Below are 24,334 nucleotides of genomic sequence, written 5' to 3' on the forward strand. Positions count from 1 at the left end.
CGTTAATGCGTAATAAATGTGTGAAAGCAAGGGCGTTTTGGCAAAATTACAAGAATGTGTCTATTGTTTAAATAATTAAAAGAGTGGAATCCAAAGTGTTTTAAATTTAATAAATTCCCCAATGCTCGATTTATTCCAACTTCCGTTTTTAACTGGTTACTAAAATAAATGCACAGGTTTTCCCAGCACGCGTCCAAACTCATTACACTACTACAGTACACATAACAAACTGAAAAAATAAACACATAAATCTTATCGTGATATAATTTATAAAGGTGCCGCAATTAATGAACAGTAAACTGTATAGTCGCTTTTATCCAAAAACACTCGCGATTACTAGTATTGTATTTGAGACAATTCTGGTATTATGAGGAATTAACGTAATAATTACTCCACTAGTAGCTACAATCTGTATTAAGGTTGTGTAAAAAGAGCAGTGAGTATTTCTGAACATTAACAAAACGAGATGGCTATGTCTAAAAATACCTATCCACAACTATATTTGGTTTCACTGGATCACAAAATAGTTCCGAAAATAAACGGTACGCCCCAGAAATGAATGAGATCTGTGCTATCTCAATCGACGGATTGGCCCAGTGTAGCTAAATTTAGCTGCAGCTTGCGTCAATGCCGTGCGTCAGCGGGGCGCTCTCACGCGCACGAGTTCCAGACCGCCCTTCTCGCCGCGCCTGACTTCCCGCGCTCTTATTGGTCCATAATGCCGGCGCGAGCAGCCAAGAGGTGTGGTTCTGACTGAGGCACGGAGGGGTGGTGTTCCATAGTGAATGGCGCGCAGCGATTGGGCGCCTTGGAGCGATGACGTGCTGACGCGGGGTTCATAAATGATAATAAAGGAGCGCGAGGAGAGTGGAGCGCCTGGTTCTGCAGCCTGTCAGCAGCTCGTTATCTTTTCACATACTGTTTGTGCGCGCACGAGCGCGGGGCGCGCGACTCAGGGGCCGAGCAAGAGACTCTCAGAAGACCAATTTGAACACACACAATACAGAAAAGGGGACAGCTGACGTGACGTGCCACGGCGTGACGTGCACGGCCCGGAGGCGTCACAATTGACGTTTACTGCATTCCAGCCGCTCTTATGGAGATACCGGCGTTCCTCCTATAGGCGAGCAGCTTTTGCAAACCCCCACCCCCTCCTTAAACATAAATGACGTTCACAAAGTGAGGAATTGTACTGTTATCTGTCTGCACATAAACAAAGGCACATTGCAATCGGAGGAGAGACTACAGGAAAGAGGGGCAAAGAAAAGAGTTTCACACACTTTTCTCTTTTGATCAACTCGCGTAAAGAAGGAGGATCCGGATCTGCACTACAACTGAATCATTTACTGGGAGTGATATTTTAAAGACAAGTTTCTCTGTAACATCCATGATTAGGACTGGACGCCTACACGCAACTTGGAAGGCTATTTGATTATATGTAAAGACGGAACCGTCACAGCAATCAAGTACGTATCAATCAGTTACTGGACACCATAAAAGTTACAATGGGTATGCTATAGAACAAGTAACTACAATTCAATGAGCTTTAGCGATTTTTTTTGTTAACGCTGATTGGAACATACTTCGGAAGTTGTGCTTTGATGCCTGTCCCTTGTGTCTTGAGAATTTATGGGTTAATCAGCCGCTTTGGGTTGTGTGACAATCGGAGATCAGCGGGTATTAAGGTATTTCTGGTAGTTGTCATGGTAATGTAATGCTGCAGGCTGGGTGTTTGCTATGATGTGATGAATAGATGCGATTTGTCTTGCACTTGTCTGTGTGTATAATTAGCTTTGTTCCAGTGAAAGTGTACAGTTATTTAGTGTCTATTTGACTCCACTGCGATCTCATTCTGAAGAGGGTTTGTTTATAAAGTTGAAATGTAGCGCTTTGGAATAGAATTAGTGTTGATTATCATTCTGCACGTCGGTTCGGGATACGGCCATCGATATTCGGAGTTTCAGTTAAGAAATAACCACGTCTAATTGTGGACTCGGTTGACCCAGCACGTGTGATCATCTAAGGTACTGGATCTAGTCTTGGCATCAAATGTTTTTGCATTTTTTTTACTAATAGTTTCACTTTCAGAAGCGGGTCTGTTTAACTTTTACTTTTTGTTCAGTAATAAATATTCAGAAGCAGTAAGCGCAGCACGTTCTTATATGTATGTGTGTATATGTGTATACATGGGGTATTTAAATTGGAATTTTCAATAGAATCGCTTTGAAATATATTCTTATTGACGAAAGTGTAAATGTAAATAAGGCTACATGCGGGCGAGTCAACAGTCCAAATCCTAAATTGCCAGTAGAATATAAACTCCATTCTCCTGAAGCGGTGCCAAGCGCTGGCTTGACACGGGCGAGTTTGTGAATTTGGGAAAGTTTCTAATCAGGGTCACAAGTAGAATTCCAAGGACGATATCAACTGGAATGTCTGTTTTCAAAACCTCTTATTACCAAGTCTATATAACTCCATACTAACTATATCTTTTATCGTGGCATTTAGCCACTTGTGGTGATTTTGGCACGTTCCTGCGAAATGTTATTGAAATTACAAAAATGTTATTCACAGTATTGAATCTGTTGGTAGTGAGGCATTTGGAGTCTTTAATAATGGCCTGGGCAATGTTATCCGTAACTAGGTATGACCCTGACTGTATAGGTGGTACAAACATGTGCCGTTATCTATGAAAACCCAATGCTCCAAGTGCATATTATGCCGATTCTATTTGTTTTCATTTCATATATTTAACACATACTTAATCATTCATAATTCTCTTTAATTACCCTACACTGCCATGGGCGACGATTTCTGACTTCCAGTAGCGTCTGTAATTCCCTTTTTAAAAGAAACCTCGATTGATAAGAGTAGTTTTTCTCTAATAATTTATATCAAATGTAGATGTCCCCGCACTTAATGTTATGGCCGGCTGCTGTATGGGAGATGGGGCTGCTGGTAATAAGGCGGATGTTTAAAGAGACATTGGCTGTTCTCTAGGTAACCAGCTGATTTAGAGCATTCATCCTGAGGGAAAATAATGTGCAAAGGAGTCAACCGAGGGAGCTGAGCAACTGATTGTTAAATATAGCCTTGCAAGAGGTTCCTTTAATTAATTAAAACGGGATTACACACCACGGGTCAAGCTACTAAGATCATTTCTAGAAGTTAAGGAGAAAGGTATTCGGAAAAAAAATGTTTTCCTTTCGTGTAAGATATAAAAGAGTAAAAGACGACGACAGTATAACCCAGAACTCGGCATCTCCTCTGCCGACTTACAGACAGGATTGGCCCGCAGCGGGTTTCTGTGAAGTAAAGCCGCGCGGGTGAGAAGTGGATGTGACAATCTCTTTCCGATGGCAGGGACAGGACTTGTATGAAAACGCCTTGCCGCGGTTTCATACCTGACCCAGCCCCAGAGTAAAGCTCTCTGATTATCTGAGTGTGCGGGTAACCATGATATTGTAGAATTACATTTTCCAAGAAAACTACATGTTTCATAAGAGGTGGAAGAGAGTCCGCATTAAAAGGCTTTAGTACAATTAGTTCAACCACGATCTCCAGTTGATTTATCACGAATAGGTCATATCATCATGGTATATAATTGTCACGATAAAGGGGGGAGATTATCATGATTTTCACCACATCTGATACTAAACTCGTAGCTTTGGTCGAGTTGTTGATTGTAAGGCCGCACTGTTTGGCTAAACATTTTCAGTAAAGATCTGTTGTGTAAACGCTTGTGAAGTGGAGTTGTTGCTGTGTTATAAGCTTGTTACACATACTGTAAAGTATATGGTGGTTTATTGTAACTTTGGAAAGTTTTGACGAGCGGACGTCGGATTACATAAATTGAGAGGGGGCGCTGGAGCTCCGCTGATGGAGATGGATTCCTTGCTATGAATGGAGCAAACGGTAGCAAACATTAAATGCTACGCGTTTAATAATGCCCCAGGTCTTTGGTGAATGTGTTTTAATCCCGTGATTTAGTAGAATGCGAGGTGATCTCCAGCCACGGGGAAAGTCATGGTTTCCACACCGTGACATCACATGGAGAGTGTGTGCAGTGAACGTAAGGCTGGCACGTAACCTGTCAGACTCGAGAGCGACAAGGAGCCACTCTGACATCCGAGAGATCTATGGAGTGGCTGAGCGAAGACAGCAAGCATTTGCTAACTTTCCCAACCCATCGCTCTGTGACTTGGTCCGAGCTGAGGGACAGCACTCCGCGGTGTACCACTTCATCTTAGTGCAAGAGCTCTCCAGTTTGAGTTGAGTTTCCAGTCAGTTAAGTTTACGCTATACTGAACCGATATCCACACATTGTTGACCAGGACTGGTATCTTAAATCGGTGCGATTTGAGGTAAATTTGATGAGGCAGTCATTTTCATTACAGACTTTAAAAAAAAAGTTATATTTGTGTGGTCAGCAACGATCGTAACAACGTCATGTCTCGGTGTTTTCGTCGTTCCTTTGCTATTGTACAATCTTTTGTAAAGGATTATAAATTATTACCATCATCTGATGTCTTAGGTATCTGATTTTCATTTTTTAAATGATCTGGACAAAAGGAAGCTGAGCGCTTCATTTGTGGCTCTGTTGTTTATTGTTTTCTCTCTCTGTGTAGATCTTGGTTCGGAAGAGCTTTCCCCGCCGAGCCGGAGCTCCGAGTCAGTACAGCCAACAGCCGAGAGCGGCCAGCCCGGAGACGACACACCCACAGCGGCCGAGCCTCTGGCAGCCCAACGAGCCAACATTCAGCGAGCTAAATATCTCCCTCCCTCAGCGCACACAGGTACACACTGCCGCACACACTGGAGGCTACATGGTTGTATGTAAACAACAGAATACACCCGCAAGTGTATCAAACCCGTGAAGGTTCGTTGCAAAATGAGGAGATTCTCTGTGTGCCTTGTGTTGTGGGGGGAGGCTGGCGAAGATGCGTCAGTGTCGCTGGGCAGGTGTTGGCGGGGAAAGTTATTTTTCTTTTTCCTTCTCTTGTCGTTTCGTTATTTTTCGGGTCTTTTCATTCTTTTATCGATCCATTCTGTTCGTTTCCCTTATTTTCACTTCAATTCTCTATTTGTACTTTTGCTGCCTGAGGATAATTTGGATATGCGGTTACCTCGGGTGCAGATCACGAGAATAGGTGGCAAATCTTTGGATTCTCCATCCTTAATCTAGAGAATTAGTAGAAGTGTTGGCTATACATACTGAAACCTGTGTACATACATGGATCAGTACAAAAAGAAACCTGCCTATGTCCCGGAGTCTCTACATATAGAAACCTGCCTATATCCAGGGGTCTGTACATATAGAAACCTGTCTATATCCCAGGGTCGGTACATATAGAAACCTGTCTATATCCAGAGGTCTGTACATATAGAAACCTGTCTCTATCTAGAGGTCTGTACATATAGAAACCTGTCTATATCCCAGGGTCTGTACATATAGAAACCTGTCTATATCCCATGGTCGGTACATATAGAAACCTGTCTATATCCCAGAGTCGGTACATATAGAAACCTGCCTATATCCAGAGGTCTGTACATATAGAAACCTGTCTATATCCCGGGGTCAGTACATATAGAAACCTGCCTATATCCAGAGGTCTGTACATATAGAAACCTGTCTATATCCAGAGGTCTGTACATATAGAAACCTGTCTATATCCAGGGGTCTGTACATATAGAAACCTGTCTATATCCAGGGGTCTGTACATATAGAAACCTGTCTATATCTAGAGGTCTGTACATATAGAAACCTGTCTATATCCAGGGGTCTGTACATATAGAAACCTGTCTATATCCCGGGGTCAGTACATATAGAAACCTGTCTATATCCAGGGGTCTGTACATATAGAAACCTGTCTATATCCAGAGGTCTGTACATATAGAAACCTGTCTATATCTAGAGGTCTGTACATATAGAAACCTGTCTAAATCCCAGGGTCAGTACATATAGAAACCTGCCTATATCCAGAGGTCTGTACATATAGAAACCTGTCTATATCCAGGGGTCTGTACATATAGAAACCTGTCTATATCCCGGGGTCAGTACATATAGAAACCTGCCTATATCCAGGGGTCTGTACATATAGAAACCTGTCTATATCTAGAGGTCTGTACATATAGAAACCTGTCTATATCCCGGGGTCGCTACATATAGAAACCTACATATATCCAGGGGTTTGTACATAAAGAAACCTGCCTATATCCCGGGGTCGCTACATATAGAAACCTACATATATCCAGGGGTTTGTACATAGAGAAACCTGTCTATATCCAGGGGTTTGTACATATAGAAACCTGCCTATATCCAGGGGTCTGTACATATAGAAACCTGTCTATATCCCAGGATCGGTACATATAGAAACCTACATATATCCAGGGGTTTGTACATATAAAACCTGTCTATATCCAGGGGTTTGTACATATAGAAACCTGCCTATATCCCAGGGTTGGTACATGTAGAAACCTGTCTATATCCAGGGGTCTGTGCATATAGATATCTGTCTATATCCCGGGGTTGGTACATATAGAAACCTGCCTATATCGAGGGGTCTGTACATATAAAACCCTGCCTATATCCTGGGGTCTGTACATATAGAAACCTGCCTATATCCCAGAGTCGGTACATATAGAAACCTGCCTATATCCCGGGGTCTGTACATATAGAAACCTGTCTATATCCAGGGGTCTGTACATATAGAAACCTGTCTATATCCTGGGGTCTGTACATATAGAAACCTGTCTATATCCAGGGGTCTGTACATATAGAAACCTGTCTATATCCTGGGGTCGGTACATATAGAAACCTGCCTATATCGAGGGGTCTGTACATATAGAACCCTGCCTATATCTCGGGGTCTGTACATATAGAAACCGGCCTATATCAAGGGGTCTGTACATATAGAAACCTGCCTATATCCAGGACTGTGTACATATAGAAACCTGCCTATATCCCGGGGTCTGTACATATAGAAACCTGTCTAAATCCCAGGGTCAGTACATATAGAAACCTGCCTCTATCCAGAGGTCTGTACATATAGAAACCGGTCTATATCTAGAGGTCTGTACATATAGAAACCTGCCTATATTCAGGGGTCTGTACATATCGAAACCTGTCTATATCCAGGGGCCTGTGCATATAGAAACCTGTCTATATCCTGGGGTCGGAACATATAGAAACCTACATATATCCAGGGGTCTGTACATATAGAAACCTGCCTATATCCAGGGGTCTGTGTACACACAAACCTACATTAATACAGGGCTCTATAGAAAAAAAACCCTACATATATATGCCAGGGTCTATACATACAAAACCCTGCATATAAAGAGGGGTCTATATATACAGAAAACTCTCTCTCTCTAAGTATATATATATAGATGACTATACAAATAAAAACCTATATAAATAAAAATCATGATGTTCACAAGGCTCTACACATAAATGCAATCTACATACATGCAGGGGTCTATATATGGACAGACTTGAGTATAGACAAGTGTGCAACAAAGCCACAAACATACAGAAAAAATGCACATAACAGACAATGCTTGAATCAATTTACTGATGTGTTATCAAACCTACCCCCTCTTTCTCAATGAATTTGTGTTATGTGTTGCGCTGACTCGGTGTAATACTGTAATATTTAAAATAATCTATCCATTGGATACACTTTGCTTTTTTATTGTTGAAGACTAGAACTTGACCTCATTAATTGCTCAGTCCTAATAAATTATTTTCTATTGCCCATTTTTGTACATACTCCTTGGATTCTATCTTTCATCTAACTGGCTCCTTTCTCACACCTGCCTTGATCGTTTCGAACAAACTATTGATCTATGACACACTGAATGCAGTGCTGATACTTCCTGGTGTAATATGGGCAGCGCGTGTGGCTGCAGCTACCTGGGCTAATTGAAGGCTTCGAACTTGTAATCGTTTTCAGATGTTGCTGGCCAAATTAATTTCAAAGCACGCGTCCTGTGTTTCGCAGGGGAAATGTTGTCTTCTGTTGTTTGTAACAAATATCTCTGCTTAGTCACACCGCGTACGTATTGTTGATAGGAGGCCGAATCCACCTCTATCTGACTTCAAACCTTCGCCCCGCTCCCGGAGATCGGCTCAGCAGCCTACAGCTTGTCAGCAAACGGAGATATCATTCAGTAATCTGGTGCTTAATAGTTGTTATGCAGAAAATAATTTAATATTTAAAAAGAATCTTACTTATACCGTACACAGTGGCCAGTACGACCCACCTCCCAACCCTAGGCAGACATTGTTTTGTCGCTGATTTTCTTGGAACGAAACATACCCAATGGTCACCGTCTATCACTCCGTTGATACAAGCAGATACACAATAATATACAGGAAGCACACACACAACGTTATAATCCAGAGTACTACAAGTGCATATAGCAGGGCCACAAATACAGTTGTCCGTGGATATACTCGTAAGTATGCACTGTCACACAGTGGTCGCTGTGGATAGAGGCATGAGTCAATCTCCAATCTGCACTGTGGACTTTTAAGTCATTGGTGAACTAAGTAAGACGGTGCCGTATCTAATACAGAGGAATCCTAATCTCTTTTAAATACCACTTACATAGACGGTGTAGCCATAAAGGTAAAATGTGCCAGTGAAATTCAATTCTTTTTATAGGGTGGTAATGAAGCAGGAAACAAAAAGACGGCATTATAAATAGAACTGTAAACCCTGAGCAATTGCAGTTGGTGAGTTCTCTTGTGTAATAACGGGTCCTTTCCTCAGCAATTTCAGTACATGCCGGGCTGTGGGGTAATAGCAAATCAGTGTATTTCTCAGTGCTGCTACCTTTAGTCATTTCAATATTTTTGTTTCTTCTCAGACATGCCCTGTGTGCAAGCCCAGTACAGCTCTTCGCCACAAGGTGCCAGTTTTGCAGCTCAGAGTTACGCTTATGGTGGGGATTACAGCTCGGACTTGGTGCATACTGAATCCCCCTATATGAAGTTTGGCATGGACCTGGGCAGCACCGAAATTACAGCCACCACCTCCTTGCCCAGTTTCAGCACATTCATGGAGACGGGCTACTCGGGTAGCTATGAGTTCAAACCATCGTGCGTGTATCAAATGCACTCTTCTTCCTCACAGAGACCCCTTATTAAACTGGAAGATGCCCCCCATCACAGCTACCAGCCATCGATCCAGCATCAAACAGAGGACATCATGCCATCGACCTCCATTTACTTCAAGCAGTCTCCCCCATCAACCCCCACCACGCCTCAGTTCACAACTCCACAGACATCCATGTGGGATGAGCCTCACACGTTGCCTCCAGTGACCCAGACTTGCATGGCCACAGGTCATATCTTGGATGCCTCAATGAAAAGCGCCCCGCCGAGATTTCCGCTGTTTGCCTTCAAGCAGTCCCCGCCACACACTCCAGCCTCCAGCAGCCACATGTGTTATGAGCCCACCTTGAACATGCCCATGGGAGCCGAGAGTGCTTCTGCACAGTCTGTGATGGACACGCGTCAGTACCCGCTGCATTTGGTCAAGGGGTCGGCTATGAGCTTCCACCCAATGCCTCTCAGTCAGAGCACCCAGAGCCTGCCGTCTCCCCCGAACCGGGGCTCCTCCTCTGCGGAGGGCATGTGTGCTGTGTGCGGGGACAATGCAGCCTGTCAGCACTATGGGGTGAGGACCTGCGAGGGGTGCAAAGGTTTTTTTAAGGTACGGTGCACCTTCATTCTATCTAAGATATCCCTCCAATATGCATGTTGTGTGGGTATTCGCAAAGGTAAACAACACATTGTAAAGATCAAAAACATCTTGTGTGCCAAGTATTCAAATAAATAATACATTATTACTACAATCTACAAGATAACTTTCTGAATGCGCGTAATTTGAAATAAGTTGAACTCGTTATTTATTTAACTTGGTCAGCGATGAAAGTAAACGGAATTGCATGGGGACATACCTGGTGTGGGAAGTTTTTAGAAGGAATGCGTTAGGAAAGAGCAATCCGATCTTAGTACAACCAGCAATCACACGAATCCTAAACCAGCAACACGTTAAGAATGCAGCTGTCGAAATGAAATGCTTGAAAAGGCAAGAAATCCTTTAATAAACACACTTCAGGGAGCAGATCAGGGGATGGCTTTGAAACAAGCCCCTTCCCTGTTCTCATCGGGACGGCAGTTATACACTGTGCAATGGTTTATTGGCGATCATTTCTAACTATCAGTACAAAGGGAAACATTGTCACCGGAAATACTTTATGAATTGTATTAAAGTGATTGAGGCAAAACTGGAACCGAGAAAGTTTCAGGATCTTAGGATCCGGAAAGAACACCTTGTTATCACAAACGGAATTACCAAGAAGTTTATTTTAAAAACACCAATCTAATTGGGATTGAAATGAAAATACTAGAAAAAAACCAAGTACTAACAACCTCTTGTAAAGAGCTCCTGCGTTTTATTGTAGAAACTCATGTCTCCTGCTGTACTGTACCTCCAAGCATGCGATACAGCCTCACATTGAATAGCATTCTAAAATGATATCTGATTCTTGATAATTGCAGCCAGAACTTAGAAATAAAAATAAGTTCTAGCTAACACAATGTGAGATGCACGGAACAGGTGTGGTGCAATTTCAGAATAAGACAATTCACTTTTGGCAATCAGATGGCTGGAATAATCTGTCATATTTGGTGCAGGAGGCGAGTCTGGTTTGCAAAGATGCTCAGGTGAGGAATAGGTGTTCTACCTTCCTCTGACACTGATAGATTAGAAAATACTATAAAACATTTCATAATTAATTGTAATTAATTCGCTTAATGAGTCATTGTAACTCCACCATTTGAAGGGCGTTTTCTAAAGGCGGGCAATCTATAATTATAATAATAGTCTATATTTTATTGCGTTGTAAACGTAATGATTTAACAAACTTTTCCAGTCTGGTTGGGGATCCCGTGTAAGCGAGCATGCGAGGGGGGTTCCCTATTCTCGTTTGTGAAGAATGAACCATGATCCGCTCTCTGCCAGGAAGCACCTTTCACTTCTATACCGTTAACTTAACCCGTTAGCAATAGTCTAGCTATTTCTCTTTATCAAGATGTATAGTATTTAATTAAACTCTAACTCCGAATGTGATTGAAATTGTACTGATCAGTCTTGATTAGCGAAATCCAAGCTAGGGTTTTTATTTTTTAAAGCAGTGTTGGTTAAAGAAACGCTACCCCAAATCATTTCAAATGTCTTTTAATAAGGTCAGTAATCACCACGGGAATAAGCCAAGTGGAAAATGATCCCCGAAGGTATATTAAGAGGGAGGGATATTATACCCAACGGTATAATGTGATGACCCGGTAATTTCAGAAATAATTCTATCATTTAAAGCTGCCTGTCCCTTGAGAGTTTCTCCGGCACGAATCTGGCTGATTCTCTTTGTCAGGAGCTAACACCAGTAAAATTGTTTTTCCTGCAGGCTAACGTGTTAGGAAATTAATTTTATCTAATTATCCGGGTGGCGTTGGCGCATTTCATATTGTAATTAGAGTGTGCTTTGTCAGCTCCTCGTTTTTTTTCCAAGAGAAGAAAACATCCTGTAATAATATTTGTTCTTTGCAGAGGACGGTGCAGAAGAATGCAAAATACGTTTGTCTGGCGAACAAAAACTGTCCGGTGGATAAGAGGCGGCGCAATCGATGCCAATACTGCAGGTTCCAGAAATGTCTCAGCGTGGGCATGGTTAAAGAAGGTGAGAGCTGGCAGTTATCTTGGTGCAAACCCTTCCTAACCCCTCCCCTCCCCTCCCTTCCCCATCCCTTTTAACGAAATGGTAAAGTTTACACCCAGGTTTTAACAGTTGACAATTTATTGTGTAACTGGCGGTGATTTGCTTGGAGAAAGCAGTGTAATGCCAATCTAATCACTTTAACTAACCAGTCCCTCCAAATTCGGTCGGTTTTGTGCATTTCCTGTTTATAGTTTTTTTTCACAATCTTCAAAAGCATGCTGTAAATACCTGGTAATAGACTCTTCTGGATGAACCGAACAGGAAACCCAAACAACACAAATCAAAGCCACAATACATTCTGATAGTATAATACCAATCGAGATGTGGCTTTAACGTTTTCTGAAATTATAAATCCCTAGATCTGGAAAGTTGTTTTTAAATTTTACAATGCAGTGTTACAAACACCATTTTGACACACATTCCAAGCAATCTGTAAATTGATTGAAAACTATACTGTAGCCAAGAAGTTTGAAGGCATTCATTTTATGTTATCCTAATAACTCCGTTTGTTCACTTTCTCCAGGGTTTGTGATTGTATATGGACTTTTTTGACTTTCTCTCTCTCTCTCCAGTGGTCCGTACAGATAGTTTAAAAGGGAGAAGGGGTCGTCTGCCCTCCAAACCAAAGAGCCCTCTCCAGGAGCCATCCCCACCCTCGCCCCCAATCAGTTTGATGAACGCTCTTGTGCGGGCACTCGTAGACTCCACTCCCAGCAGCCACAATTACTCCCAGGTAAGCAAGGGTCCACATAGATGTAAACACAGTGAGGGAAGTAGGTAGCATCTCAACACCAGCAACAACAATAGCTGCTACCATGAAACGATGTATGCTCTGAGCTGATTATTAGATCACACCTACTTAAGCGGTTGTTTTATTTTGTGATATTAAACACTAGGCTGTGGAACATTCCATCACACTTTAAATTATTTATGGTTTCAGGACATATTCTTCACATGTTATTTTTCTATAATCTTTCTGAACAAAATCTGGAAAAAAATCACTTTTTTTGATCTAGAGTACTGTACTGTGTTACACAGCATTGAATCAAAAACAGCCAATTGAAGGTATATGTGTTATTTACAAATAACTAATCAATGTTTAGGGGCCAATTGGCAAACATTATGGTACCTGATAACATTGTGTATTCTACCTTTTAATTAGAAAGTTCCATAATATATCCAATGGGGCAACAAACCTAAACAGTTATCCCAAGATTTCCTAGTGGGAAGTCACAACATTTTTCTCATTTGACGTTTTCAAAGTTTCTTAATGCTGTTTCTATTTTTTACAAGAAACAAGCTATTTGCTTAGCTGTCCATTGTTATATTATTATGTATTTTAAAAAAAAACTGATGCCAAAGTGATTTGTCCATTATAATATTTTAAGGAAATTGTTATCTTACCTGTTTAGTAAGGAAAATGTTCCAGTAATTAAATTTACAACCGACTTATTTCAGTTTTAGGCCAACAATACAACTTGCCATTAGTACAGCAGCAAACCAGGTTTTAGCCACTTCTTGAACATTGGAAACTTTTTGGATTCCAAAATGCAAACTCAAAATCAGCTCAATGCACTTCTTACTTGGCTTGATGATATACAACATTGACCTCACTGCAAACATTTCTGTAGAAACCTTCATTACTTTACTATTGTTTCATTACTATTCATTCTTCATAACAGTCTTTGGTCAAAACTGAAGATGGCATATGAAAGAAAAGTTTGCAGAATGGTATATAATTGAATGCAACTTACTCATTTCGATAACACACACATGAAGAATTTTTGTTCAAAGCAATAGCTATTGAATTACAGGTTATTAATCCCTTATCCGAAACCCTTGGGGCCAGATGTGTTTCGGAATTCGGATTTTTTCGGATTTCAGAACGGTAGGGGTATCTGCAGCTCTTTTTGACATTTTCACAGTGAAATTAAACTCAAAATCACAAAATAACAAAAAATATCAGAGAGCAGCAGATGCACGTGTGACTGGTAGCAGCGCTGAGACACAACTGACGCCTCACACCTGCGTGGGTCAAGCATCGGCTGCGTCGGGTCATGTCGTGCACACGAGTGACGCTCCACGAAAAAACTTTCGGTTTTCAGAGCTTTTCGAATTTCGGAATTGCGGATAAGGGATTGTGGACCTGTATTTGCAATTGTTTAAATAATATTAATATCATCTTTCAAATGTGTGCAGTTCAGAGGAATGCCTAAGATGCTTTTGATCATGTTTCAATTAGTTTGTGATTTAAAATGCCTGTTGAGCAATGTAGATAAACCTTTTCCAAGTATTTATATCTATGTATATTGGAGAAATATAAGATTCTCAATTATGCCTGGATATTGTATTTAGAATGAGGAAGATTGCTGAATATTACTAGCAATTGAAAGCTTTTTCCAGAAAGTACATTTTGGCTTGAGGTCAGTTGTGAAGTTTGCGACCTGCTAAACATAACTAACTTTTAAGATGTGCCCTAAAATTGAAACCTAATGAAATTGAAAAAAACTCTTTGAGGATCAATATAGGAAAGACCCAAGTAATTTCTTTCATTAACAAGATACAAAATTTTAGCACAAATCTTTTTAGAGTCAATAACAGCTCCTTTCAGAAGGCATCTGAACTTCTTTATTTCCTCCTGCTATTGTGTACTTGAGAAATTAAATTTGTGTAAGTGACCTTCACTGACATGTTGCTGTTTTTCCCTGCAGTTCTGTGCTACTGAACAGCCCACAGCTGGAGCTGATGCTGAGTATGTGCATCAATTCTACGGCCTCCTTGCCACCTCTATGGAGATCACTCAGAGCTGGGCCGAAAAAATACCAGGATTTAGTGATCTCCCTACGGAAGATCAGACTTTCCTCATTGAATCTGCCTTCCTCGAACTCTTTGTACTGAGACTCTCCCACAGGTAAATTTGATGGTTTCAAAAAAAACACTGCACCAAATTCAAAGTCCTTACACAGGACACATTTAAAATAAATGAACCACTAGAAATTTATATTTTGAAAAGGTTCTGCATATTGTCAGGCTGGAAAATCCTGTTTAGATGACAATACCCTATTTGTAGATGTGATTATAGAATGAACTTCACAGCACTCCCCTTCTGTAAATACACTTCCTGTAAATTGCAAAGTATTGACATTGTAAAAATATAGGCTGTAAACAACTACATGTAACTTTGAAAGGAATTGGAATTGAGTTTTTGGGGGGGTGGGTAGAATCCAGAAAATGTTGATTTTTAAAGATAATGGCCCAGAATTTGTGGTCCAGTTGACGGCGAACTGGCAGCGTTCGCTGTCATTTCGCCTTTGAAACTGACCGCAACTTCAGGATTTAGTGCATGTGCAGCCTAATGTGGAAATCCTGAAGTTGCGGTCTGTCATTCACTGCTCCTCCACAGGTTGCACTGTGCCCCCACCCCCACAGAGCCGGCAATCAGTGAAATCTCTCAAATCAGGGAAACAGACAAAAATTTAGGCGCTTCTGCAGTAATTACGCTGTTAAATTCCCCACTAAAAGTTAGACCCAAAGGGATTAGATGTAACTGGGTTTTAACAGCGTATTGATAGTTAAACAAAGGTTATGGCCCTGAAAAACTAATTTTAATTTTGTGTAGTGTCAAATTTATCCATTTTTAATTACACTTTTTTTAAAGAAACTGTTAAAACATTTAAATTAAAAAAAAAAAAGTTTGTTCATCTTTATTTCAGGTTTGCCTTTTCCCCATGTGAGAGCTCCAATCTTTGTTTTGCTCTCTATAACATTTTAAAAAGTTTAGAATTTTAAGAGCTTACTCACTTTGTGGTTCACTGTCAGTGAGAGTTCTGCGTTTTGATTGGCTGCTTAATCAGTTTTTTAACGTCATAGCAGCTCGCACTATGAGATTCCCACTATACTACGTTGATTTGAGTAAAACGTCGTAAAACCCAAATTTCTCGACACAGAGATTGCGCGATCTTTGTGCAAAGCTTACTTTGGGGCCAGCGGTGAACCCCTCTGCTGTGCCGCTGACCGCAAATTCTGTGCTATAATTTTTTTGAAATGTTGGAAATGCACCGGAAGTTATTCACCATGTAAAAGAGAATGAAGGATAGGCCAGGAATTTCCTCTGGACTCCTCCCACTTCGCCACATTACTTTGCCGGAATTGTAGCAGTAACTCCATTTACGCACGTAAACAGGGTTTCCACCACACTGCTAGTGAAGTTCTGGAAATTTCTGGCCATAATTAACATTTCCAGTGTTATTTTTCATCAGAACGTCAAAAACATTCAACTTTCAATCACTTTTAGATGCTGACCGACCGTGTGCATTACCAATATTTTCTGTCATTATTTCAAATTGGCAGTATTCACAATTTTTTTAATCTTTCCTTTCAATAAGTAATGTGTAACAGATGTTAAGGTTGGTGTTTGTTATACAGTTACTGTTTGTTTCTTACTTTTGCTGCTTATTCTAATGAATATCAGCTTGAGATGACTCCAGGTGGCAGAGAAAATGTGCATGTCATTGAATGACAGGCAAAGTGAAATGATGACAAAGTAAGCGTGTTACCAAATAATTGACTAAGTGAGCGTGTTTGGAATGTAACTAAATCATACAAGATTCATTGTGTCAAAGTTTCTAAAATATAACCTATAGTGTACATCTAAAACACACCAAATGTTAACTGAATCAGTGAGAAAGTGCAGCAGTGCACCCTAACAGTGCATTGCTATTCTCCAGAATCAGAATACAGGGCCATCTTCTATAAAGCTCACTTGCTATCACTCTGTATCATGTATGCTGTCATAGATACTGCATACCATGAATGTAATATATATTGGTGTGTTATAGCCAAAGAATAATTGCAATAAAGCCTCTCTTGGAGGAGTGAGTGTTTATAATTTTTAAACTCTTGTAGAATGTGGACCACTGCTGATTGTATGTTGCAAAGGTTATTGTAGGATTATAATGTTACAATTCATTAACTCATTTTAACAATTATTTACAGATCTGCTCCAGCAGAGGATAAGTTTGTATTCTGTAATGGACTTGTCTTGCATCGACTTCAGTGCCTTCGTGGATTTGGTGAATGGCTCGACACAATCAAGGAATTCTCTACAAATTTACAAAGCCTTAACTTTGATGTCTCAGCTTTTGCATGTCTAGCAGCTCTAGTTATGATCACAGGTAGGAATTATTTATCTTTTTTTTCCAGAATCTTGCAGTGGTGTAGTCACATGATTTGTAGGACTGATATATGCTCATTACCTCTCTATCCTATGGTTCTATGCTATGTTTTTTTAATCACAGTCACTTTTGGCTCATTGAGTCTGTGCTGGCAGTGTTTTAGTTTTAATATTGAATACAATTGAAAACTATTTTGCTGGCTTGATGGTTGCATATTGTAGGGTTCTGCTTGGGGCCCTGTTGAATATGCATTAGCAGATTGCGGTTTTGTTTTCTTTTTTTTTAAACAAATCAATTCAGATGTCCAGCTGTTCAGTCACATAGGTGCAGAGGATCTCTTCAAGCATTTGTTTTGTCAGGTAGCGATGATGATTTACTATCTCTGTACGGATCTACTTCTTATTACTCTCATATGTTTCAAAAGTTTCAGACAACTAAACAATTTGAATCAAGCTATGTAAACATGATTAAACATGAGAAATAAGCATTGAGATATTTTAGGTTAACCCTTAGATCACATATGGATTCCACAAGGAATTCCAGACTGAGTGTGTGATACCGACAGCTGCACTGTAGCCTGAATGCTGATCTCCAGTTGCTGAATAAATAATGGTATCCATAGTTTATCAGTGATAGGTAACCTAGAAATACATTTTGGACCCTGTGTACCTTTTTTTAAGCAATATTTTTAATTTCTTGAGTTTCTCTTTTTGACCTTTTTACTTTGCTTCAGTTCATCTGTGAAAACATAATTAAACAGGTCAAATACCTCGTTATGATGACCAAAGTCAAAGCTGCCCCACACTCCGCTAATATAAGGCATGGTGGCGATGGACCCAGTTGGATTTATTCAGTTTTCTTTTTTGAGGTGAAGTCCCCTTCCCAGCAAATTGTCCTGATTAGGTCTGAGCCTAGCTGCTGACAAATGCCAGCACAAGCCGAACTTCAGTGCCATCAACATGCCGGTGTTGGGTCAATATCTTAAAGTGGTATTACTGCACCATTTCAAATCCCAGATTTTTTCTCCCAAATTGGCCATTGAGTTTTTTATCTGGTTTTTTGCCTCTCCCGGGAGATCACATGGGTTCGGGTGGATGGAGAGTGATAGAAGATTTGAGGTTATGATCAGATCAGCCATTATCTTATTGAATGGTGGAGCAGGCTCGAGGGGCCAATTGGCCTACTCCTGCTCCTATTTCTTATGTTCTTAAATACAAGATGCTACTAGATGCCATACATTTCATTAACCAGGCTGCTCTCTGTGCTTACTAATCTGTACAAAGTAAAGTTTTGAAATTGATATTCTAAGAAAACTTGGGTAAAGTTCAAATGAGTTTCATCATGACATTACACATGACCAGATTGCTCAACAATAAAAGTAGCGCAGTACATACCAAAGAAACAATTTGCATAGTTGCCTAGGAATTATATTGCTGGCTTCTCAATCAGGGTCTCAGGCTTAGAGTTCAATATGGCTTATCATTTGAATCTTCTGATCATAGTTACAAGTTACCCCCATTCTTAGCCAAGCCACTAGATTGAGTGAATGCTGATTGATATCAGAACATGCCATCTGAGAGGGGAGAGCAATCATAGAACCATAGAGGTTTACAACACAGAAGGAGGCCATTCGGCCCACTGTGTATGTATCGGCTCTTTGGTAGAGTAATCAAAAATTAATCCCATTGCCCTGTTCTCTCCCTATAGCCTTGTATCTTTCTCTGCTTCAAATTAATTATCCACTTTTCCTTTAAAAGATGCAAAAGTCTCTGCCTCGCCCTGCACGCCAGCCAGTACTCAAACTCTGGCCTAACTAATGTTTTGTATAAATTTATCATTACTTATTTACTCTTGTACCCTATTTCCTATTTATAAAGCACAACATTCTATTGAGCTTTATATGACTTTTCTCTCCCAGCACTCTCCTTTTCAAGGAATTATGTATATGATACCCATGGTCCTTCTGTTCATCCACACCTTTCAGTGACTTTCCATTAATTGTATATTCCCATTCCTTGTTTTTTCTCCCAAAATGTATTACCTCATACTTATCCACTTTAAATAAAATCTGCCACCTATTTACCTATTCTGCTAACGTAAGTCCTGCTGAAGTCCTTTATATATGTGTGTATATGTATATCGATATTCACCCTAATCTCTTTTGGGTGCACGGTCCCTTTAACGGGCTGTGCGGCCTATTCAAAATTTCACATGCAAAATTTCCCATTTGAAAAGCCGGCCCTGGGCTGTGCGGAACCTCCAGACAGCTGCGCGGCCACACAGCTTAGCGGGAATGTTGGTGTATTTATATATGTATGTGCGTGTGTGTTGTGTGTATATATGTTTCTGTATGTGTGTATATATGCGTGTATGTATGTATAGGTGTGTATATATTTAGATATATATATATGTGTGTATGTATATGCATATATATATATATATATATATGTATGTGTGTGTGTGTGTGTATATATGTATGATATGTATATAAAGTCTGAGGAATACTCAGTTACTGTATTTCTTTGTTTCTTGTTTGTCAACAAACTTTCTATCCATGCTGCTATATTTTCTCAGATACATATGCCTGAATGTTTATAACAAGCCTGCTGTGGGACACCTTTATACACCTTTGAAAATCTATATACACTCCATCTACTGAATTCCCCATATCCAAAAAACTACGAAGTTTGACAGACACGACTTGCCTTTAACAAATTCTGTGCTGGCTGTCCTTAATTTAACCCATACATTTCTAAATATTTACTAACTATATCTCAACTTATGGACTTTAAGGGTTTGCACCCATAATAGAAGTTACATTAACTGGTCCATAGTTACTTGGTTTGCTCTTCTTGAACAATGGTCTTGCGTTGGCTACGCTCAGAACCCATGAAACAATTTTCATCTTTAAGGATGATTGAAAAATTATGGCCGGACTCTGTTATCTCTGCTCCACTTTTTTCAACAGCCTAGGGTCATGCTTTCAGAGTCCAGTGACAAATCCACCGTGTGTTCTCCTAATGTATTCGGAACCAATTCTTTTCCTACTGTTACTATCAATAGTTCTGTCTCCTCCTCCAGTAAAGCTATGTTCTGAGTTCCACCATCATCTGTAAAAACCAATATAAACATTTATTTAATATTTTGCCATACCTTCATCTTCCACAAATAGACTTCCTCTTTGTCCCTGAGTACTTTCACTCCATTCTTTTATTTTATATGCTTATATGTTATTTGCTAATCATTTCCATATTACCTTTTAGTCTTTCTAATCTTTCTTGTCACCTCCCTACTACAATTTCCAAATTCCTTGTGATTAATTTTAGTGATTGTTAGTCTTAACATTATTATATTCATCCTTAAGTTTCAGATAATGTGTCTGTGTACAATTATCTTCACAGTCATAGATGTGCCCATGACCCAGATCTTTCCATCTTCTCAGCTTAAAAAAATGTTCTATGGAAGTCAGTGAGAGGGAGGACAGAAAATTTGATTGTTCTGTTTTAATAAAGGATTGCTTGCTTTTTATTATAGCAAAACCCTAGTTCACACCATAAAACTCAAATCCTAAATTTTCTTTAACATAATTTTAGATTGATCAATTTTCTAGAGATTTAGTTTATTGTTTTTTTTATTGCATTCAGCACTAAAATTTTAGTTCAAGCTGTTGTAATTTAGCACTTTTTAAATTGTTTACTAATGGATTTCCTATGGCATTGCTCACAGCAAATCGCACATACAATCTCTCATTTACCTATCTGTTGTTTTTGTGTTTCTCCATGTGTCTCTGCCTCATCCTCTGGCTCTCTGTTCAGCTTCTCTCTGTCTCCTCTTTTCTTAGTGCTTTCTGGTGTCTGTGTCACCTTCTGCCTATTTTTCTCTTTTTTCCTTTCATGTGTGAGGTGGTGGATGGTGTGACGAGGAGGGGAGCTGCTGAAGGAAACAGGCTATATTTTCCAGTGGTACTGGAAGGCAGTGTCAAGATGGTGGAGTTCTAACTACCTTGCTCTATGCCTGCTTCCCAAGGCGCACAACCCTTGCTGTCACCTTGGAACGTTCTATCCCCCCCTTCCCTCCATCTTCCATTCCCCATTGCTCTGCTCATTTGTTGCAACCCTACCATCCCCCAATAATTCTGCCTCATAACATCCTCCCTAACACCCTAAGTTGCCAGAAGCTTTAAAGCAGAAACTAATTTTTATATTTACAACTCTGATCAACTAGGACAGGGAAAACACAATTACTTTTATGACCTCCCTGTGTATAAAAGAAAAACAAGATGGTGAAGAATGAGAGAAAGAATTCAGAAATTTGCTCCACAGTGGCACCCAGTGGCCAGAGCCTGCCATTACACTGAGAGTTTACATGGCAAAATTGAATGAGAAATGTTGACATAATAATTTACCATGGGAAAAGTGGAGACTAAAGTGGGACCAAAAAGCATGATAATAGAAGAAGTTGAGGGCTTGGAGCGCACATCCTGTATGGGATTTTTAATATAATATATTGATATTTTTGGTGAATTCTGTGCTCATTGAGAGAGTTTGCATTCTGGACACCCAGAATTGGTATCAGACATTCCTAGATCAGCTATAACCGAGGCCCCATTCAGAATAAAGCCCTTTAATAATAAACCCTGCACTATAGAGAGCATCCTGACAAACTGTATCACGGTATGGTACGGCAGCTGTAGCTCCCATGACCGGAAAGCCCTGCAGCGGGTAGTCAAAACTGCCCAACGCATTACCGGCACCCGGCTACTGACCATAGAACATATATATCAGAAACGCTGCCTACGGAGGGCACGGTCCATCATCAAAGACCCTACCCACCCCAGCCACAGTCTGTTCGTCCTCCTACCATCTGGAAGACGCTACAGATGCATTCGCACCCGTACGACCAGATTTAGGAACAGCTTCTTTCCCAGGGCTGTCATCCTACTGAACTCCACAAATAAACACTAAAGCCTGCACATCTGCCGATGCACTTTATTATGGTCATATTTATGCTAATATATATGTACAAATGTATGTTGAAATGTTTAAGTGTCCTAATCCAAATTGTACACTCTCGGGAGCCGCAAGCCTACATTTCGTTGTACTGCACTTGTGCACTAACAATGACAATAAAAGTTGATTTGATTTGATTTGATAATTCTGCCCCAACCGTGTGCCTTTGTCTCAGTCTCAGAAAAGCATCATCACTGTACCCGTTTCATTTTCCCAGACTAATCATTTTTATGGGTTCTTTAAGTGAGACTGGCCAAATACAAGACCTTAACAGCTGCCTATGAGAGGAAACTTTCATCCCATGAGCTTGAACTGAAATTTAAAACAAGGTTCCAAAGATAAAATGACAATGTGCTAACCCATTGCATCGGTAAAATTTTATAATTAGGCTGCCTATGTTTGAAAAGTACATGGATGGGAGAGTAAACAGCAGAGAAAATGTTTTAATATTTTAATAGTTGTTTGTAAATATTGCCCGTCATATCTCCACAGATCGTCATGGGTTAAAAGAACCAAAGAAAGTGGAAGAGTTGCAATCCCGGATCATCAGCTGCCTGAAGGAACACGTGTCATTCAGCAATCCTGGGGAAAACAAAGGGCAGCCATTGTCCAAGGTGCTGGGCGTCATACCTCAGTTACGTTCTCTCTGTACACAGGGGCTCCAACGCATCTTCTACCTAAAACTAGAGGACCTGGTGCCGCCTCCAGCCATCATCGACAAGCTGTTTCTGGACACACTGCCTTTCTGAGATGTTTCAGCTCTTTCTTCTTGGCAATCGCACACTTCAGTAGCCAAGTGGATTGTGACAAAAACAACAGCTGGTGCTCTGGCCTCTGTCCCCTAGAAAGCAGCACTAACTGCCCACGTCCAAGAACTTTTCCTGGCGCTTCATTCTGCAGGATACTATACCTAAAAACACTGTCTGCTTGCTGCTTTTGGGAATGCTAACGTGGTACCTTGGGAACGAAACCTGTCATGGTTGAAATGATTATCTGACTTTTTTCAGTCTGTAACATGTCATCCCAACGTTCTTGGGTGATTGATAGGAAACTTATTAAAAAATGTCAACAACAAAGTTGTTACAAAGGTAGTACGCTTTTTATTGTGATTGATGCCTTTAGTATAGCTCCTGATGTGTCATATGTACAGCAAGTGGTGGTGCAAGGAGGCACCTCTGATGAAAAATTCTGTTTTTAGAATGCAGCGATAAAAGGCTGTTGGCTCTCACGTTCAAGTGCAATTTTTTGAAAGTGCTACAACTTCAAGATTTTTTTGTTGGTTTTGTTTTTTCAAACTCTAATTTATTGTAATACTAAAAGAATTTGATGAAATACGAGGAATTGTTGGCACTAACTTTACTGACAAAGTTACCCGAACTTGAATTATAGTGATATTTGTACTGATCAATGTACAAATGACGCGGGGACACTTTGTGAACCAGAAGAGCACTTACACGTTGCTTAGAAAGAGAAATATATGGAATAAAAAACACATTTTAATTTTTAAAAAAACTTTTGTGAAGTGTTTTAAGAATGATCACATAGAGTTTTGACGTAAGGATATTGAAGTACAGCAAAGGCAAGATCTTCTGAGTCAGAATTGGTTGATCCACCAGACTGTTTTGCAAACCCAGCAGGTCTTACTGAGTACTGTAGTTGTAAGAATGTAGGTGCTAGAAGGGATGCAGTCAGCTGCATTAAACATTCCGTGTTCGTAAAAGTTTTTTGTATGATGTTTATACTGTTGATGCCATATACTAATACAAAATACTTTTGTTGCATAATGTCTTTATTTGTATAAAGATTATATGCATGTTATTGTAATGGCTTTGCCTGTATTTATTGCGACAATTGCCAGTTGCTCAGAGTAACTCTGCAGGCTGAATTCAGGAACCCTAGCTGTTAAAGGGGCAGTGCCTTGCTTTTGACAACAGAGTGTATTCACAAACCATCTCTGTGCTCCTTTAGCATCCAACAGTGTTTTATCGTGTTAACCTGTGTGTTTTCAAATGTTCAGTACATTGTACATAGACAGAAATGTAAATTAAAATATTAAATTGAATAACATTTTATCAGAAAATGCTTGGCTTTGGAGGATTCTCTTTGAAATTAATATTTGTGCACACAATTTATATTATATCCAAGTCTAACTATGATACTTTTCACCTATTTCTTGAGTTTTGTTTGAATAAAAACTAAAATTTAAAAGTCAATGGACATAATTTTTTAAAAATGTGATATTAATTTATTTTTATATGTTCTTTTGCACTTCTTTTCCCTATTATTTCCCCATCTTATGTCTGACCACAGTGTGCCCCTTCTCCTGGTTGAGACGATGGGCTAGAGACCTGCTACTCG

The 24,334-nt window shown here is 40.0% G+C and overlaps 1 protein-coding gene across 2 annotated transcripts; it reads left to right on the plus strand.

Annotated features, from left to right (window-relative positions):
- Nucleotides 1-874: 874 nt before the first annotated feature.
- On the plus strand, nt 875-24,056 carry nr4a3 (nuclear receptor subfamily 4, group A, member 3). Of its 2 annotated transcripts, none has more exons than XM_085988183.1 (8): nt 875-1,466; nt 4,629-4,879; nt 8,878-9,725; nt 11,625-11,754; nt 12,366-12,526; nt 14,505-14,704; nt 16,789-16,967; nt 22,469-24,056. In XM_085988183.1, exons 3-8 carry the CDS (start codon nt 8,880-8,882, stop codon nt 22,723-22,725), a joined length of 1,773 nt encoding a protein of 590 aa, XP_085844309.1. In that variant the 5' UTR covers nt 875-1,466; nt 4,629-4,879; nt 8,878-8,879; the 3' UTR covers nt 22,726-24,056. The 2 variants fall into 2 exon arrangements, with proteins under 2 accessions (XP_085844309.1, XP_085844310.1); XM_085988184.1 differs by having other exon boundaries at nt 4,629-4,796.
- Nucleotides 24,057-24,334: the final 278 nt, after the last annotated feature.

This window comes from Somniosus microcephalus, chromosome 5 (assembly GCF_052327205.1).
Source record: "Somniosus microcephalus isolate GS21.2 chromosome 5, FLI_Smic_1.0, whole genome shotgun sequence".
NCBI classification, from domain to species: Eukaryota; Metazoa; Chordata; class Chondrichthyes; order Squaliformes; family Somniosidae; genus Somniosus; species Somniosus microcephalus.

Bases quoted from the DNA above. Each gene is read 5' to 3' on its own strand.
- nr4a3 (XM_085988183.1), top strand. From the start codon at position 8,880: ATGCCCTGTGTGCAAGCCCAGTACAGCTCTTCGCCACAAGGTGCCAGT. The intron at 9,726-11,624 runs GTACGGTGCACC...TGTTCTTTGCAG, and splicing joins GGTGCAAAGGTTTTTTTAAG to AGGACGGTGCAGAAGAATGC. The intron at 12,527-14,504 runs GTAAGCAAGGGT...TTTTCCCTGCAG, and splicing joins GCAGCCACAATTACTCCCAG to TTCTGTGCTACTGAACAGCC.